The sequence below is a fragment of the Phoca vitulina genome, unplaced genomic scaffold (assembly GCF_004348235.1).
Source record: "Phoca vitulina isolate PV1807 unplaced genomic scaffold, GSC_HSeal_1.0 scaffold13, whole genome shotgun sequence".
NCBI classification, from domain to species: Eukaryota; Metazoa; Chordata; class Mammalia; order Carnivora; family Phocidae; genus Phoca; species Phoca vitulina.
Window position 1 is genome coordinate 25,786,877 of NW_022589716.1, and position 18,196 is coordinate 25,805,072.

Genomic DNA, 18,196 nt, shown 5'->3' on the forward strand with positions numbered 1-18,196 from the left:
CTATGGGTCTAATTCTAACTATATTAGGATTTGTGGTATTGTTGCTATAAACAGCAGACACTGACTTTCACTAACTAAAGCAAGAAGAAAGAATCAATTGGAAGAGTATTGTATAGCTCAGAGACTAGGAGGAAGAGTTGAAAAAAATCATGTCTGGGGAGAGGCAGAAACCAGGGGTTCTTGGGGGATCTCTGTAGCAGGAACTCATGGGCTGGTTTCAAAGGTTTCTGCCATTGGATTACTCAGCTCCAACAGCCTTCCCTCCTAGGGTTTCTATGTGGAAGACTCAGCTTTCTGGGAGAGAGAAGCTTATTGTTCTAGCAGTTCACTCCTCTGACCAGAGGGAGCTGGGTACTGTTGATTGACAGTTCTAAGGAAAGCACCTGTGATGGAGGTTGGGCAGATACCCAAGGGCAAAGGGAGGTACTCTTAAGGAGAAGAAGTAAAGAAGGAAGGAAGGCAGACACAATCAAAAACAGATGTTCACTGCATGAATCTCTTCCTTTTTCCTCGCTGTGTCCCTATTTTTCTTACTTTCTATTATGAATTGTCCCAATTTTCTGTTGTCTTTTGCCTATGAATGTCTTGGGTTTGGCAGCCAATGCTAGGCTTTACTTAATTGATCTGGTGGGGTTTCAGTGTCTTGGCATTTCTGACCTCTTCTTTGATGACTAAGAAAATGTCTTCTGGGTGGATGATTGAACTGCAGCACCTACACCTGTTTTTCAACATACGGAGTCTCAAAGATATCACGGTATTTTGTGCCTTTCTTGTTTTCCTGACCAGCAAAATTGAAAATTCCTAAATTTACTTGTGGCACTGTTCATGATAGTGAAAGCTGGAAACAAACAAAATAATGGAGAAGAAGTTGGTTAGATAAGTCACGCCATCTCTTCCGCAGGGGTATCAGCCAGTGACTCAACTCTTTTTTTCTTCTTCCTTAACTATGGAATCTTCAGAGAATCTGAACAGAGATACGGGCTCTCTTTCCAGAAAAATGCATATATATTTTGCATGCAACCTAGATGTTTTGGATATTTGCAAACCCAGTATAAGTTTACATACAAATCCAGAGGTGTTTCATAACTATTTTAATATACTTTTGATGTAATGGAACACTGTGTAGGTTTAATCATTATGATATGAGTATGGTTTTAATATGAAAGGTTGTTTAAAACATATGTAAAGAAAAATGGGTTGCAAAACAATGCAGAGTATTATCCGTTACTTTGAAAAGAAAATTGTGTGTGTATGTGTGCGTGCTTGTATGTACGTGTGTGTCTGTGTCTAATAGCTTTAGAAATGAATTTGGACAGTTGTAAGGAACATACTAAAAGGATTTCTTTCTGGTGGAATAATGACAAATAATTTTTTTTCTTTTCTTTTTGTTTGCTGTGGTATTTTCCTATCCTTCTAAAATGAACACAAATTATTTGTGAAATTTTAAAGTTAGTAAGGTGTGATAAAGGAAATACATGCTTTAGTCACTTACGGCTCAGCCTTTTTGTGCTGTGTGGCTTCCTTCCTTCCTTCCTTCCTACCTCCCTCCCTTCCTTCCTTCCTTTCTTTCTTTCTTTTCTCCCTTCCTTCCAATTCCTTTCTTCCTTCTTTCCTTCCTTCCTTCCTTCCTTCCTTCCTTCCTTTCTTTTTTTTTTTAGAGAGAGGGAGAGAGCTCACTGTGGGGTGGGGAGAGGGGCAGAAGGAGAGGGAGAGAGAGAATCTCAAGCAGGCTCCACGCCCACCACGGAGCCTGACGTGGGGCTCAGTCTCACAACTCTGAGATCATGACCTGAGCTGAAATCAACAGTCAGACACTTAACCAACTGAGCTACTTCCCATTGGGAAGAATAGATAAAAGAAGGTTCTAGATCAGGGACTAAAGAGAATCCAAAAGGTTAAATCTGTAATTTATCACTCTTTCTCATCATAATCTTTGCTGTTCTTATTAATTGACGCAAATCGCATATTAAAAATTTACTGTTTCTCTCCTCGCTTTCAAAAGCAGTATGTATATGTTATTACAAAATAAAACATTACAAGAATATGTGATTTTGAAAGTGAAATTTCTTTGTAATTCCTTAGCCCCTGTCACAGCTGTTAATGATTTAATCTATGTACAACATTACACACAACATTACACACTCACACACAGAGTTTGTTTCTTAAATGAAAATAGAACTGACATATATGGTTTGCAATGTGCTTCTCTTTCCCATATAAGATTTATTTTGTGCATCTTTCTATGTCTGCTCATTGAACTCAGTCTCATTGTTTTTTAACACTTTTTAATGCTTACATAGGATTCAACTGTGAGGATACGACATAACTTATCTACAGCCCCTGAGTCCAGTTTTCCAATGTAATGAAAAATATTGCAACGAAAATTCTTGTGTATACACCTTTGCACCTTTGTGCGAGTGTTTCTGTAGTACAGATTTTGGGAAATGTAATTCTTAGTCTTAGTTTTTCATCAGGTACCTGTCATGCCATCCCCATTTCTTAGCTAATCTGTGAGTCCTACTGAAACAGTGGCAGAGGGCGAGCAGCTGAGCTGTCCTGCTGGCTGTGGATTGGAAGTGCTCGGGATTCCTGCTTGACCAAACAGCTTCAATGTTAAGAAAACATGACTTTCTGAGTCTGCTGCAGCCAGCATATTTGCTTTGGTTTAATTGCCGGTCAGAGGAAAATACATCCCAGGAGAGTGCATGTCTCCACCTCATCCTCTTTTCTCATGTTTATTTGAAAAGCAGAGAGGTCCCGTGACTACCTGAGGCAATATGAGGGATACTAAGGTTGTCACTCAGGATGCCAACTGACTTTTTTTTTTTTTTGAACAAACACCTCTTCACCGAAGGTGGATGGAGCCAGTGAATATTCTTTTTCTATTATTTAAAAAAATTTTTTTTAAGATTATATTTATTTATTTGAGAGAGAGAGAGTACAAGCAGAGGGAGCTGCAGGCAGAGGGAGAAGCAGGCTCCCCGCTGAGCAAGGGGCCCTATGTGGGGCTCCATCCTAGGACCCTGGGATCATGACCTGAGCCAAAGGCAGATGCTTAACCGACTGAGCCACTCAGGCACTCCTCAACTGACTTTTTTGACAGTGAAGAGAAGTATGGATCAGTCTAAGAAGTTTGACCTCAATGGTGTCAAGTGCTGTTTCTCCCTCTCTCCTGAATCTGCAGAGATCCATCCCCACATCAAAAAGTACCCTTCCTCTGGCTCTAGAGGTTCAGAATTTCCCCCCCAGACAGAAATGTTCATGAAAATCAAATCAAAACACAACCATACAATGGAATTCTGTACCATAATGAAAACAAATAAACTACATTCAGTATCATGGATGAATCTTTAAAAAATGTTGAGTAAAAGAATCAAAATACAAAAGAAATCATACAGTATAATCTCTGGTTATCTATTGCTGTATAACAAATTACTCCAAAGCTTCTTGGTTTAATACAACAGGAATAATTTATTATTGCTCATGGTTTCTGTGGGTCAGATATTTGGGAGTGGTTCAGAGTAATTCTGCCTCAGGGTTGCTCTTGAGGTTGAGGTTGCAGTCAAATGCCTTTTTGGGGTACAGTCATGTGAAGGCTTGACTTGGGCTGGGGATCCACTTCTGAGGTGGCTCAATCACAAGGTTGGCAAGTTGGTGCTGGCTGCTGGTGGGAGGCCTCAGTTCTTGTCCCCGAGGGCCTCTTCAAAGGACCACTTGAATCTCCTCATGCTCCCCTCAGAGTGAACAATCTGAGATAACTAGGCAGAAACCACAGTAAACTTTTACGACAGGCTTAGAAGTTAGTTACACAGACCAGCCCTGATTCAACGTAGGAAGAGACCATCAGGAGACCGGCATCACTGGGGGCCGTCTTGGAAGCTAGCGACCATAATTTCATTTATCTGAAGTCCAAAATAGGCAGAAAATATCTATATTGCTTAGGGGACATGCTTAGGTGTTAAAATTATAGGAGAAAAGAGGCAATGATTACCATCAAAGAAGAAGTTGTGTGTGAATAAGGATCATTGGTAAAAGAGTACATTTATGTTTTATGCACTTTTCCAAAGTGTAATATGTTTCATAATGGCAAGAAAATGCTCTTTAAAAAAATTAAACCAAAGGAGAATTGACATGAGAAACAGAAAATGTGGGGCGCCTAGGTGGCTTAGTCGGTTAAGCTTCTGCCTTCAGCTCACGTCATGATCTCAGGGTCCTGGAATTGAGCCCCAGGTCTGGTCAGGCTCTGTGCTCAGTGGGGAGTTTGCTTGTCCTTTGGCCCCTCTCCTCTACTCTTACTCTCTCTCTCTCTCAAACAAATAAAATCTTAAAAAAAAAAAAAGAAACAAAAGTGTTCTTTTGTCTTTTAGGTCTCAAATATAGATCAATGGATTCCTAAAGGCTAATTGAAAGTATGGTTAAAAGAAGAGTAGCAACAACAGCAACAATTAACACCACTAATAATATACAATTAGCCAACAGTTCTTTTGAGTTCCAGAAAATAAAATGCAAAGTGCTTTATACTGATTTCCTTGTTTAATCCTCACAACAACTAATTTGCTTCTAGTATCCCCTTTTCATAAATAAGGAAACTGAGAATTAGGGTGATTTTGGTATCTTGCCCAACGTCACACAGGCAATAAGTGGTACAGCCAGGGTTTGAAGCCAGTCAATGTGCGTTTCTGATGCGGAAAAGGTCTGACTACTGGTGTACATTTTCACTCTCTTTATTTTTGCCTAGATTGAACGAACTTTGGAAACCCTTAGCTGGATCAGTCAACCAGTCTTTCCCAGTAAGGGACTGACCCAGAGTGAATCCTGTCAACTAGACTTCAATATTAAAAAAATGAGTGAGAAGAGGGTGCCTGGGTGGCTCAGTTGGTTGGGCGACTGCCTTCGGCTCAGGTCATGATCCTGGAGTCCCTGGATCGAGTCCCGCATCGGGCTCCCTGCTCGGCGGGGAGCCTGCTTCTCCCTCTGACCCTCCCCCCTCTCATGTGCTCTCTCTCTCTCATTCTCTCTGTCTCAAATAAATAAATAAAATCTTTAAAAAAAAAAAAAAAAAAAAATGAGTGAGAAGAAAATAAAAATAAACATATGTGTTCTAGATGAATAAAGACATAAAGTAATTGATTTTATTTATTTTGCTAACATCTTGTATGGAGCATATCATGTGGCAAGCATGGGCTTATGGTCTACGTGTCCTACAAATATTAATTCTTGTGCAGTCCTGTGACTGTCCCCTGATAGCCACTCTAATTCATCTCTAAGAGGAAGTCCCTGGGGATCTCCCTTTCTTCACTTGCCCTGAGACAGGCTGGAAGTTTTCTGTTTTTCCAATTACTTGACTTTTGACCCCTGAGGCTTGATATTTTAACATCTTACTTGTGCAAATCAATTCAACAGCAGTACTGTTGAACCCTGGCTCCTACTGGATTTTAGGGGGAAACAAAGATGAATGTATTTTCTTCTGTAACCTGATAAATTAGTCCTTGTTTTTTCAAACTTTCTGACAAGTTTTTGGGTTAACATGGATGGGGACATCAAAACCCTTGAGGCTTACCCTTGTAACCTTCATGACAGGAAATGTGCATGCATCTTGGTTTATTTCGGTTTCTGATTTTAGTTCCTTTAATAAGTGCAAAATATGACTCATTCAGTTGTTTTTCAGCATGATATTTCTCCAAATCACCCATCAGCAAGTCTGAACGTGTCCGCTTGTTGTTCTAATGAAGAGATCTCAGCCTCCTTATCAGCAATACCTCTGGGACACAGGCTAAATTCTACCGTGATAAATCAATTTAGACTAGGAGAGAGCCCTAGTGATGGTAAGTTATTTCATTCAATCAATATTTGCCTGATGTACAAATGGACACTGTGGAAAACAAAGTTAAAATCCCATTTTTATTTGCATTGTCATCGCTATCATTACAAAAAGGAACAATGTAAATTTGCTAGAAAACGTACTTTCTTTTACTCGATGGCTAATCCATTTGTTTATTCAGCAGACAGCTATTGAGTATCTATTGTGGGCATGGTCCCAGCCCTCAAGGGGCTCACAGTCTGGGCAAGGGTAGGGGTATGTTGGGTTTCTGTGCGTGGTGGTGGTGGCAGTGGGGTATGGGGGTGGATTTGTATAGAAAGCTAAACAAATAAATATAATGCAGTATATTGCACATAGTGTATTTAGGAAACAGGCGTGGGGCCCCTAAATCAATCTGGGGACCTGGTGAAGGTTGACAGAGTAGAGCAAGACTTCCCGATGAAGGTAACACCTGAGCTCTTTCTTAAAGGTTAAAGAAGTGTGTGGGGCAAAAGAGAAAGAGAAGGGCACTCCAGACAGAGAGAAACAATGTGACATGTTCCAGGAGCTTCAAGCAGTTTGGGGTTACTGCAGGTACTTAGTATGGAAGTCAGGGAGTGATCCATACTTCCTGGAAGTATCAAAAGAGAGGGGCGGGAGAATCCAGGGCATGGAGAGCTGGGTATCCGATATTAAAGAGCCCAGTCTTTATTAGGTAACAGTGGGGATTCTAAAAGGGCTTAAAATAGGGAAAAGACAAGATGAGATTTGTGTTCTAGAATGATCTCTCTTGGCAAAATTTCGAAACCATGTGTCCTTTTTGGTCTGGCAATTCAACCTCCAGACAAAGATTTAGTGACTAAGATAGAAGTGAAGTGATCTTTTTCTATAATAGTGAAAAATTGAAAACAATCAAAAGGTCCAACAATGCAGAAATTAGAAAAATAAATTTTAATAAATATATAAAATGGAAAGTATATTTTAGAAACATTAAAATGAGGTTGTAAATAAGGAAACTACTCATGATACGTGAAATGGAAAAGTGTGACAAAGTGGTATATTCAGTATGACCTTGTGACTATTTATTGAGACTATGCATACATATATACATGCATAATGAATATATTGAATATTGAGCAACATGTACCTAGGTATGGATATCACTGGATAGTGGTATTATGGATGTTTAATTTTTTTCTTTTACTTATCCGCATTTTGTGATTTTTATTTTTTTATTATTTATTTTAGTTTTTTAAAAAGATTTTATTTATTTATTTTTCAGAGAGAGAGCACAAGCAGAGGGAGCTGCAGGTAGAGGGAGAAGCAGGCTCCCATCTGAGCAAGGGGACTGATGCGGGACTCTATCCTAGGACCCTGGGATCATGACCTGAGCCGAAGGCAGATGCTTAACTGACTGAGCCACCCAGGCGTCCCGTGATTTTTAAATAATAAATGTTTTTACTTTATAATAAGACAAATTTTTAAAAAATATTTTACACAAAAGCCAGTAACTTCTGGCTACTTTGGTAGCTGTTTAGGGGAAGACAGAAATCAGGAATGCCAATTCTGGAGTATATATTCCATCTTTTACTGCATTATCTCATGGAACATTTTGTGTTGTACTTCTGATTCTAATTCATGTGACCTCAGATACCTTGGAATGGGAATGAAAGGTATGACTTTTATTGATTTTTCTGCATTGGGTTTGGAGTCACAAAGTTCACACCGGGGTCTAATCACTCTTCTACCACTGCTTCTGTAGCTGTAGGCTGACAGCCATCTGCTGCCATTGGCCTGGCTACAAAAGGCACTTCTTTGCTTTGAGCCTCTGGACAAAATTTTAATCTTCTCTGAATCCTCTTCCTAAATAGGCCTTGACTTTTGGGCTTCCATTTACATTGACTGATTTTAACAAAAATCCTGTCAAGATGGTTTAGCTATCCTCCACATCCTTGATCACCTGATCTGATCACCTTCCTCATTTCCCACCAGCCCCCTTATCTGCCTTCAGCAAGAATCCTGTTATGGGACGCCTAGATGGCTCAGTCAGCCAAGAGTTTGCCTTCAGCTCAGGTCATGATCTCAGGGTCCTGGGACTGAGCCATGTTTAGGGCTCCCTGCTCAGCGGGGAGTCTGCTTCTCCCTCTCTCTCTGCCCCTTCCCCCACCCTTTCCTCCTGCTCTCTTTCTCAAATAAATAAATAAATAAAATCTTTCTTAAAGAATCCTGTTAGGTCACTTGAGCAAAGAATTACGCTAGTCATTTAATAATTTTCTACCCACCGACCACCTTCCATGCCCTCCCCACCCACATTCTGCTTCTTGTTTATAAATCCCCAACTTTTCCTAATTGTATTCGGAGTTGAGTCCAATCTCTCTATTCTAGAGCAAAGCCCCATTGCAGTGGTCCCTATACATATCACAATAGTCCCCCTGAATAAACTTGGCCTTAGTGTTCTTCATTAAGTGTCAGAATAACTTTTTCTTTAACAGCTTTTAACAAGGTAGTTCTATCTCCAAACCTGCTGCTCAGCTCATAACCCTGGTGACTCTTCAATTGCTCCGTTGCAATCAGCTTTTCTTGAGACCTATCAGATTTCTATTCCTGAAGTCATTTAAATCACCCTCTGGATCCCAGCCAGCTCTTTCTTAATCCATTTATGTTGCCATTTATATTTACATCCAAGTTCCACAAATTTTGCATTGGAATATTAATTATTTTTTTATTCATTATAAGTATTATTATTTATCATTATCTTTTTTTCTAGCCTCATTTTTATTGTGCTTTCTTTCATCCTGGCTTTATGATATCTCCTAAAGTAGTGGTTCTAAAATTTTCAGGTGCATAAAAACTAGGTGGGGAGCCTGCTAAAAATGTAGATTCTCAATCCCCACTCCTTCAAGATCGTGATTTACTCATTCTGCTTCTGGGCTTGGAAATCTGCATTGTAATTGGCACCCCAAGTAATTCTGATGGACATGGTTCATGGACAACACTTTGAGAAGGGCACACCCCTTTCCTCTCCTGGTCTTCTCTCTCCCGTGGCCCCTGTTCAATGGCTCATTAAACAGCACTTGTAAGAACAATATATATAGAAGACCAGGATCCACAGACTCCTGAGGAACAATAAATGACCATAGGGTGGTCCATGGTACCTCTGAAGTTGCAATGATATTTGAGCATGCTCTCTTTTCTGGTGAGAAGGTCTACAGCTTTCATCAGATTCTCAAAGAAATCCACTATCCACAAAGTTAACCCTACAAAGCCACTAAGCAGACTTATGCCTTGAAAATTATCTTCCCACTTGATACGTTTCATGTCTGAATTTTGTGTAGCTTAGATTGTTTTCTTGGAGCAGGCCCATGTCTGGGCGCACATCCCATTGCCTCGGCACAGGTAGAAGAACATACACTGGAAGGGTGGTGCCGAAGACTTACCTGTTGACCACCTTGTTCCCCCTTCCCCATCATCCTTTTCCTTAGCATTTTTCTTTCATCTACATTGTTCTTCATCTGGGCCTGTCTCACCTTCTTTGGAAGTAACTGTACAGTCTCATTACTATTCAATCCTGTGCTTATTAGAAAATGCTTCAAATAAGAGAAACACAAATTAAAAGGGGTGGAGGGGGTAGCTTTATGTGTTTCTGTCTACATAACTGAATTTATTGCTCCCAGAGAGACTGCAAAATCTTTTTTTTACTTTAAGTCTCTAAAGTAGTGAGGGAGAGAGGGTACGGAAATGGCTTTGGGTAAGTATCCTTGCAGTCAGAGCTTGGACACAAAACCTAGATCTGCCAATTGCATCAAGTCTTGACCTTGGATGGGACAAATAATAGGTGAAGCAGCCGGGACTCAGCCTAATCCATTTTGGCGGTGGGCAGTTGTGGCTCTATCCAGGTCCCAGAGGCAGCATGTCAACAGCATGCCATGTTCAGTGTCAAAGGCCCAAGCTGTGATGGTTAGCGCATGACACGGAGGTGGTGGTGGTGGTGACTTCAGTAGCCTGGTTCTATGGCATAGATTTTAGACTTGTTCCTGGTTGCACAGCTTCTGTGCCAGGTCCTGCAGCCCTTCTAGAGGGTCTGGAGCTCCTCACTCCACTTTCAAGAAATTGCTTTCTGCTGAAATTAACCATACCCAGTTGCTCTTGGCTGTTTCCTGCAAACATACCATGAGCAACCTTGCTTCCACACCTTCCTATGTCCATTTTCTCTTTTTGAATGATATGCCTTTTTACCTAATTTTATCAGAAATTCTACCCCATTTAAAAAATCATTCTGACAGTTCCCTCTTTTTCTCTCTCTCTTTTGTTTAATATTTATCATGGAAATTTTCAAATGTACACAAAAGTAGAGAGTAGTATAGTAAACTTCCATAGCACATTACCATGTTTCAACGTCTTATTCATGTTTCATCTTTCCTTTCCCCACTTTATGGGGGATAGAAGGAGAGGAGATGGAGTATTTTATGGCAATGCCCAGACATCATATCATCTCACCCATAAATACTTTATATGTATCTTTATCAGATAAGAACTTCAAAAATAAGCACAATGTCACTATCACACCTAATAAAATTACCAATAATTTTTTAACATCCAATTCCAGTCCATGTTCATACTCTCCTAGTGTTCTCTGAAATGAATTTTGACAATTGGTTTGTTCAAATCAGGCTCCAGATAAAGTCTGCACAATGTATTTGAGTGATATGTCTCTTTTTCCAATTTATTTTTAAAATTTAGATATAATTCACATAAATGAAAGTCTCTTATGTCTTTAAAAATCTATAGCAGTTCCTCTTTCCTGTTTATTTCATGCTATTTATTTGTTGAAGAATTTCTCAATGTCTTGTAGAATTTCTCAATTTCTGGGTTTGTCTGATTGCATCCTCATGGCATTATTAACATGTTCCTCTCTTTTTTTTTCCTGTAAATTAGTGGTTAGATCTAGGGGCTTGATTAGATTCAGTTTTCATGTTTTATGTCGTAGATTTTTCCTTTCTTTTTTTCATTTTTCTTTATTTTTTTAGATTTAGCTTAGTCACAGCTCCTCCAAGAATTCTTCACTTTATCTCCATCCCTGCCGTTAGTGGTGGCTCCTTTCTCAGACACTTGTAATATTTACCTATCTATTTATTTATCCATCAAATCATTTTCACTCCTATTCCTAAAAAGGCAGGGAGTATGCCCTGAGTGCCGGGACCATACATGGCTCAAAACTGCTATTTTTCCCATATCTAGCACATAATGTGGCTTATATAGAGTAGGAGCTCCATACATTGTTGTTGAGCTAAATGGACATGAAAGTACAAATCATACACCAATTGTCTGCTGCTTAGTACTTGCTGCCTTATGTATGGTTTCTCCCTGGGTTACAAACCTTGACTCAGCTCCTGGACTATGAGTCTCTTGAGGGCAGAGAGGAGGTCAAATACATTCTTGCAGTCTGGGTACTTAACACAGGGCTCTGTCTATAACTAGTGTGTGTTCAATGCATATTAAAGTGAAGACCCTTGCCTGTCTATTTTTTTTTTTAAGATTTATTTATTTATTTATTTGAGAGAGAGAGAGCGTGCGAGCGAGAGAGCACACAAGCAGGGGGAGCGACAGAGGGAGAGGGAGAAGCAGGTTCCTTTGCCCATCTATTCTTGCTGGATTCTTTTTTTTTTTTTAATTCTTTATTTATTTGAGAAAGAGAGAGCACAGAGGGAGAGTGAGAGCGAGAAGCAGACTCCCTGCTGAGCAGGGAGCTCTATGTGGGGCTCAATCCTAGGACCCTGGGATCGTGACCTGAGCCAAAGGCAGACACTTAACCCACTGAGACACCAGGCATCCCTATTATTGCTGGATTCTTATGAGCTCAAATGAAAGGTGCATGGGGCGCACCTGAGTGGCTCCGTCCTGCTCCCCCTGCTTGTGCTCTCTCTCTCTCTTTCTGTCAAATAAATAAATAAAATCTTTTAAAAAATGAGAGGTGCATGTGACATGCATGTGCAAAAGAGTAAAGTATTAAAATATAGGTAAGTGTGACAATAATTATAATCTTTTGTATTTTTTCTTTTGTATTTTCAATAGACACAATCCTTGGTTGAAATGTATGAAGATACTGACTTTTATCACCTTTTTAAAGAAGGGGTATCTATTCCTAGGGTTTAATTCATTAATGAAGAGGGATTACAGTGCTATCTATCAGGTGGTCAACTTTCTGTTATGTGGATTAATGGTATGGCTATCCATAGGGAAGTATCTATTTAAAGGAATGAAAAGTTTTTAGGGTGACTGATTACTCAAACTCTTTTTGTTGCAAGTGACAAAAATCTAAACCATAATAGTACCAGCAAAAAGAAAATAATTTTTGGTTCATATCTCTGGAAAATCTAAGGATATCTGTTTCTCTGATTGTTGATCTTATCTTGTTATCTCAGTTTTGGTCAGCATCCCTATGTGGCCATAAATAATTAGCTCTACGTTGTCTTCCTTGGAGCATCATACTTCCACAAATCAGTCTTTCCTGGTTGCCCTACAGAAAAGTTCAAAGGAGAACTTTTAGTCATCTTAGTGTCCTCTGTACATCTCTAAAAGAGTCACTGTTGCTAAGGAAAAGGGGCCATTTATTGGCCAGGATTAAGTCACATACCCACTCCCATTGGGTTGCAGATGGCACTCTAATCAATAATTCTGTCACATGTGATAGAAGAGAACATTTCTCTAACCCAGAGTAGGATGAGACCAGAAGAAAAGGTGTAGGGGAAAAATAGCAGTTATCTGTGTGTACCTCAGGGCAACCTCAGCTCAGAGCTCCATACACTACAGATCTCTCTGGAAGGTGCACTTTGTTGGAGGTAAATTCAGGGCTTTTAGCTTTCTCAACAGTTTTTTTCCTCTTCAGGTTTGGTTCCTTAGGTCTAGTAGGTCACTATTTGATGAGTGACATAATGGACTGTTTCATTACAGTTCTAAAGAGGTTATACACTGCAGTTCTAACATAAAGTTCTTGATAACCTTTAAGTGGTCAACGGAATCTGGGAGATGCCCAATCATTAGTCCAGCCTCCTTAGAATTTTATCCAAGGATGATCATTTAGTTTACTACTTCTGGAAGGACAAACTCACAGATGAAGTGTTAGTCTGAGAGGAATATTTTCAAGATACAATAGATGAAAGAATGACCATTGAGCCGTGTTTTTTATAGACTACAAACCACTTTCCCTTGCATTTGACCTTGCAACATCTTCTAAGACAGGTTTGCCAGTCTCCTTTGTTACAGATGAAGAAATTGAAGCTTCTAGGAATCAGTGACATGCCCAAGATTACACAGTGCTTTAGACAAAGATTTTGGGATTTCAACTCTGAGTCTCATAACTTTAAACACCACCCTCTAACACTCTACTGCCTCTCTGATGCCTCAAGACACTTTTAAAAGAAGGAACACATTCTACTGGAACTAATCAGAGGGAAGGTCTGGAAATACAAATGAGCCATAACTGAGCCTGTTATTCTGTTACCTAAATGGGTGCCGGGAAGTTCAGGCGGGAGGATGACACCTGTACAATTTATTCACCCCCAAATTCACTCCTGAATTGTTAGGAAAATCTCGTTTGAACTCCCAGCCAACTGAGAAATTAAAGGCAGACAGTGACGACGTTGTTTTGTAACTTTGTGCCTTTTAAAATTAACCGAAACTTTCAAGTGCTGCTTTAGATTAAAAGTGGCTAACCGGATAAAGGGAAAAGAGCCACTCAGCTGGATGAATAGTATTGTAAAAGCCCAGACTGAGTTATAGAAAAGGAACGCACAAGAACAATTTTTACAATAATGTTTTAATTATAAAGTGAAGGCAAATTCCTCCACTCCATTCCAGTCCGAGGACAAGTTGATATGTCGCAGAAGCGCTGGGAAGCATACAGGCTGATAGGAAGTCCTTTTATTTTAAGATAGGCTTGAAGGCTAAAACTTTCTAGTGCCAAAACCTTTCACGATTAAAAAATATATATATTTTATTTTATTAAGGAGTTGGCGTGCTCTCGCAAATGTCTGAGCTGGGAGTAGGGGTGACGGTAGGAGAGCAAGGCTGAGTCCACTCTTATTAATATTAAATAGCCGAGTCTGTACCCTTGAAGCAAGCGGGGAGAGAAGAGGGAGAGGAGCTGCTGACATTGACAATGAATCCAAACAGGAGTTGCAATAGCGGTGTCCACCACGTTGCTTCAGTCCCCGCCTGGCCTTCTGGGAGTTGTAGTTTTCGCGGGAGCGGTTTCCCTGGCGAGCCGGGAACGCCCCGTCCGGGCCGAACTACAGATCCCAGGCAGCGCGCGGCCGCCCGCCCCTCCCGCCCGGGTGCGAGTGTAAACTCGCCGCGCCGGGGCGGGCGGCAGCGAGCGGGCGAGCGCGCTGAGCTGGGCACTGCGCGGGGGCGCACCGCTCGGGGGACCCAGGCCCCGCCACCTTCCCTCCGCCCCCGGGCTCTGTTCTCACTTTCGAGCAGTGGAAGGACGGAAGCAGGAGCCATGCAGTCGGAATCGGGGATCGTGCCGGATTTCGAAGTCGGGGAGGAGTTTCACGAAGAGCCCAAAACCTATTACGAACTCAAAAGTCAACCTCTGAAGAGCAGGTGAGTGGTGACAGCTGGAGGAAGGCGTTGCGGGCGGCTGGGGGGCCCCACACCCTGGGGCGGGGAAAGCCGGTCGCCCGGGCTCTGGGACAAGGACCCCGTGTCCTTGCCCGGGGGCAGAGGGCGAACTGCCCCCCGCAGTTGGGGGCCGCGCCTGCCGGGCCGGTACGCCCCTGGGGGGCTCCGCCCAAGTGCGCCTCGGGGGCGCCGCGGGCAGCCCGGGAAGACCGGCCCAGGTGAGGGGTCCCTCGGCTGGGGATACCAGCTGCTGAGACCGGGTGGGGGCTGGGGAGCGACCTGGCGCGCAGGTGGGGGAGGAGGAGCCCGGGTCCCGGACGCTGCCCGGGTGGGAAGGAGGAAAAAAGAGTTTCTCGTGAACCCCTTTTCTGGAGATCCTAGCGGGTTGAGGACTCGGAGAGGTAGTGCTTGGGGTGGATTGAGGCGCGACGCTGAGGGAAGCAATTAGTTCGTCTGTTGTCGCCTCCTAGGAGTCGGACTCCTCTGGGAAAGCCCGCCCCTGGCCGCCTGCAGGTGATGCTTCCCCGAGCCCGCCTCTCACCTTGCAGACCGCGGCACCAGCGCGCGGGCCGGTCAGGGGCCGCGGGTGGGCGTGTCTCTCGTCCAGGTTAAACTCCCTGGGCAATAGAGTTCCATTCAAATCCGGGCCTTCCCTGGAGGGGAAAAATCCTTGGAACTGGAGGGTACTGGGGCACACCTGCTTGGCAGCGACACGTGTTTAATTCGCTGAGGACTTCAAAAACTTTTTGGAGAGAAGTGAAGACACCCGCTGCTCTGGCGCCCCACCACGTTGCGTGCCCACTTTCTATGCTACCTCCATTTCCACTAGTCCATCGGAATGGGTTGGGTATCTTCCTTTCTTGGTCCTGTGGCCCCTCCCTGGCATTTCCAGTGTTTACAAAGCGGGAGATGGTCATTTGAGGTTGTGATAGTAGAGAAGGGTTTTTATGTCCACCACTTTCAGTTGTGGAAGAAGATGAAGCCCCGCCTGGAAGGTTCAGCAGTGCTTCTGCACCCATCTCAGACCTTCCTGCCTGCCCTGGCAGTGGGTAGAATCTGGGCCTGGCTGGCAGAGGGTGAGAGGGTCCAGAAATCAGGCTGGTTGAAGAGAAGGGCAACTGACTCAGGACGGAAGTGGTACAGTCTTTGTTTCTGGGGTGCGTGGGGCTGGTATTTGCTCTGGTGGCAAGCAGAACCAGGTTTGTTTCCTTCAGAGCTGTGTCAAGACTCTGAATCCAAGTCGGGGAAACAAATCTGGGAAAGGCAGACCCACTGACTGGGCTGCTGAAGCAGTCTCTTTGCAGATGCTTGAAGGGGATTGGAAGGAAATGCAGTTAGATGCCTAAACCCAGCCTTTAGTTGATGGTTTCTCTTCATAATGGCTGTTTTGTGTGTGAGCATAGATCGTGTGTGTTGGGGGTTGGGGGCTTTGAGTAATATTGTGTAAAGGGTATTGTTGGTTATGCTCATTGGGGCTTTATGTGCATTCGGCTGAAGGGACCAGTGTTTTACCGAGCAGTCTCTGCTTTTGCTTCTATAAGCAAATGCTTACATGGCCAGAAATGAGGGAGTGAGTGTTTGAGTGAGTGTGTGTGTGTGTGTGTGTGTGTGTAGTCCTGAAAGAAATGAATTAACGGACTGTTTGGAACATTTTTGATGGGAACTGATACATAACATTAAATGAGTTTGAGAGAGTGAGGAAAATACCATCTGGAAAAACCCAAATGAGTGCCATGAAACTCATGTTGAAGGATTTGGGCCTGTTCTTTTTCAGAGTCGGCAAAAAATTACTTGCAAGGGTGAACGTCCTCGGTAGCTAGCTAGCATGTGTAAGGAAAAATGTGGGTACGTGGGAAGCAATGGCTTCACACGTTGAAGCTAGAAACAGGTGCGGGACAGAACCGGTATGGAGAGGAATGCTAAATTAAAAAAGTTGTTGTAAAACTTGTCTGTGGAGCAGACACATGCTCTTTGAAATAAACCAGTTAAATAAAATCTGTGAATAAATATATGGGGTTGGCAAAATTTCCCTATACTGTTTTCCACAGTTGTCTAACTTATTGTCATCGGCATCTGTTGTGTGACTTTAAAAGGGCTACATGTTGTTAGGGGCCTCCTCATGGCTTTTTGTCTGAAGTCTTTGCCAGGGCACCTCCCTTCTCATAAGTCTTCGTTGGAAAAAGCAGAAATGGAAAGGTTAAGACTGCCGTAGCCATTTTGTCTGTCAGGTATATTCTCTGGATTGTCTCTTGGAGTTGAAAATGTGTTCAGAGTCGGCCCACCTCTCAGCAACTCCTCTGCTCCCACTTTGGTCCAAGTCCTCACCAGCCCGTGCCAGGGTTATTGCAGTAGTCTCTTAACTGCTCTCTTGCCTTCTCCTCTTACCCCTTCTGGTGGATTTTCTACACGGCAGCCACAATGTTCCTGTTAAAATCGGTTTTCAAGGGGGGCAGGCATTGCCCCCCAGGGGTCACTTGACAATGTCTGGGGATATTTTTGGTTGTCCAAATGGAAGGGCGTTGGTACTGGTCTTTTGTAAATGGAGGCCAGAGATGCTGCTAACCATTCTGTAATGCACAAGCTAGCCCCCGCAACAGAGAATTGTCTGGCCCTCAATTGTCACCGCTGACGCTGAGAAACGGTGGGTTAAAACGTGCCACATCATGTCATTCTCTGCTTAAAATTCTCCAGTGGCTCCTAGTTTCAGTAACACTCGAGATCCTTTAACTGGCAAAAGGCAGCCTGTACGGTCAAGCTCCCTGTCAGCTCTGAGCTCATTTGCTGTCGCCAGGCTCATTTCGTCGCTGTTCCTGGAACACTCCAGACCCCTCCACCGTAAGGCCTTTGTATGTTGTTCTTGCTGGTGCCTCTGCCTGGACCGTCCTTTGCCCAGAGAGCCACAGTGCTCACTGCCTCACCGACTTCAGGTCTTACTTTTAATATTCTTACCAGGCCTCCCTCACTATGTACAATTGCTATCCCTCCAAACTCTCATCTTCCTTGCCCTGCTCTATTGTTTCCATAATATTTATATTACAGTTGACTCTGTCATTTTTAATATGTTATGTTGATGTTTCTCCCCACTAGACTGCTAGCTTCAAGGGAGCAGGGATTTCTGTCTGTTCCTTGTTTACTGTTGTGTTCCTAGAATCTAGAGCAGAGTTTCTCAACCTCAGTGCAGTTGACATTTCGTGCTGGATAATTCTTTGTTGTGGGAGCAGTCCTGGGCATTGCACGATGTTAAGCAGCATCCCTGGCCTCTGCTTGCTAGAGGCTAGTACCACCCGACCTCCAGCTGTGACCACTGGAAATGTCTCCAGACACTGCCAAATGCCCATGAGGGGCACCGTCACCCCTGTTCAGAACAGTTGGCCTAGAACATTGCCTGGCACAGTAATGATTTGTTGTTTGAACAGGTGTTGCTTTCTCCCTTAGGACTCCGCTTAGGATGGGGTGCTTTGTTCTGATTTTGCATTCAACATTGCAGCCTTTTAAAATAGGTATCCACCAAGGTCTCTCCAAAGAGGAGCTTATATACTCTTCGTTTGGGCTAAGCTACGATGTGCAGGTGTTTCATGAGGAAAGACGGTTTCATTCCTAACCCAGACCTCCTGGCCTTTAGGAATGTGAAGCTGCTCGGTTTAGATCATGTGAACCCCCCTTTTGGTCACAGTCACAGGTAAATCTGTGTTACAGGAAGACGCATGCTATGAGGAAAGGTTCTAATGAAGAATTGTTTGCAGTTCGGTCCCCCCAGCAAGGTTTTTGAAG

At 42.9% G+C, this 18,196-nt stretch overlaps 1 protein-coding gene across 2 annotated transcripts in view; it reads left to right on the plus strand.

Moving 5' to 3' along the window:
* Window positions 1–14,164: 14,164 nt before the first annotated feature.
* The window catches only part of MITF (melanocyte inducing transcription factor), a 213,959-nt gene continuing 209,927 nt past the window's right edge, over window positions 14,165–18,196 (plus strand). For both annotated transcript variants that reach the window (XM_032411743.1, XM_032411744.1), the window contains exon 1: window positions 14,165–14,407. In XM_032411743.1, coding sequence (XP_032267634.1) covers window positions 14,304–14,407 — 104 coding nt within the window. In that variant the 5' untranslated portion in view covers window positions 14,165–14,303. The remainder of the gene's footprint in view (window positions 14,408–18,196) is intronic.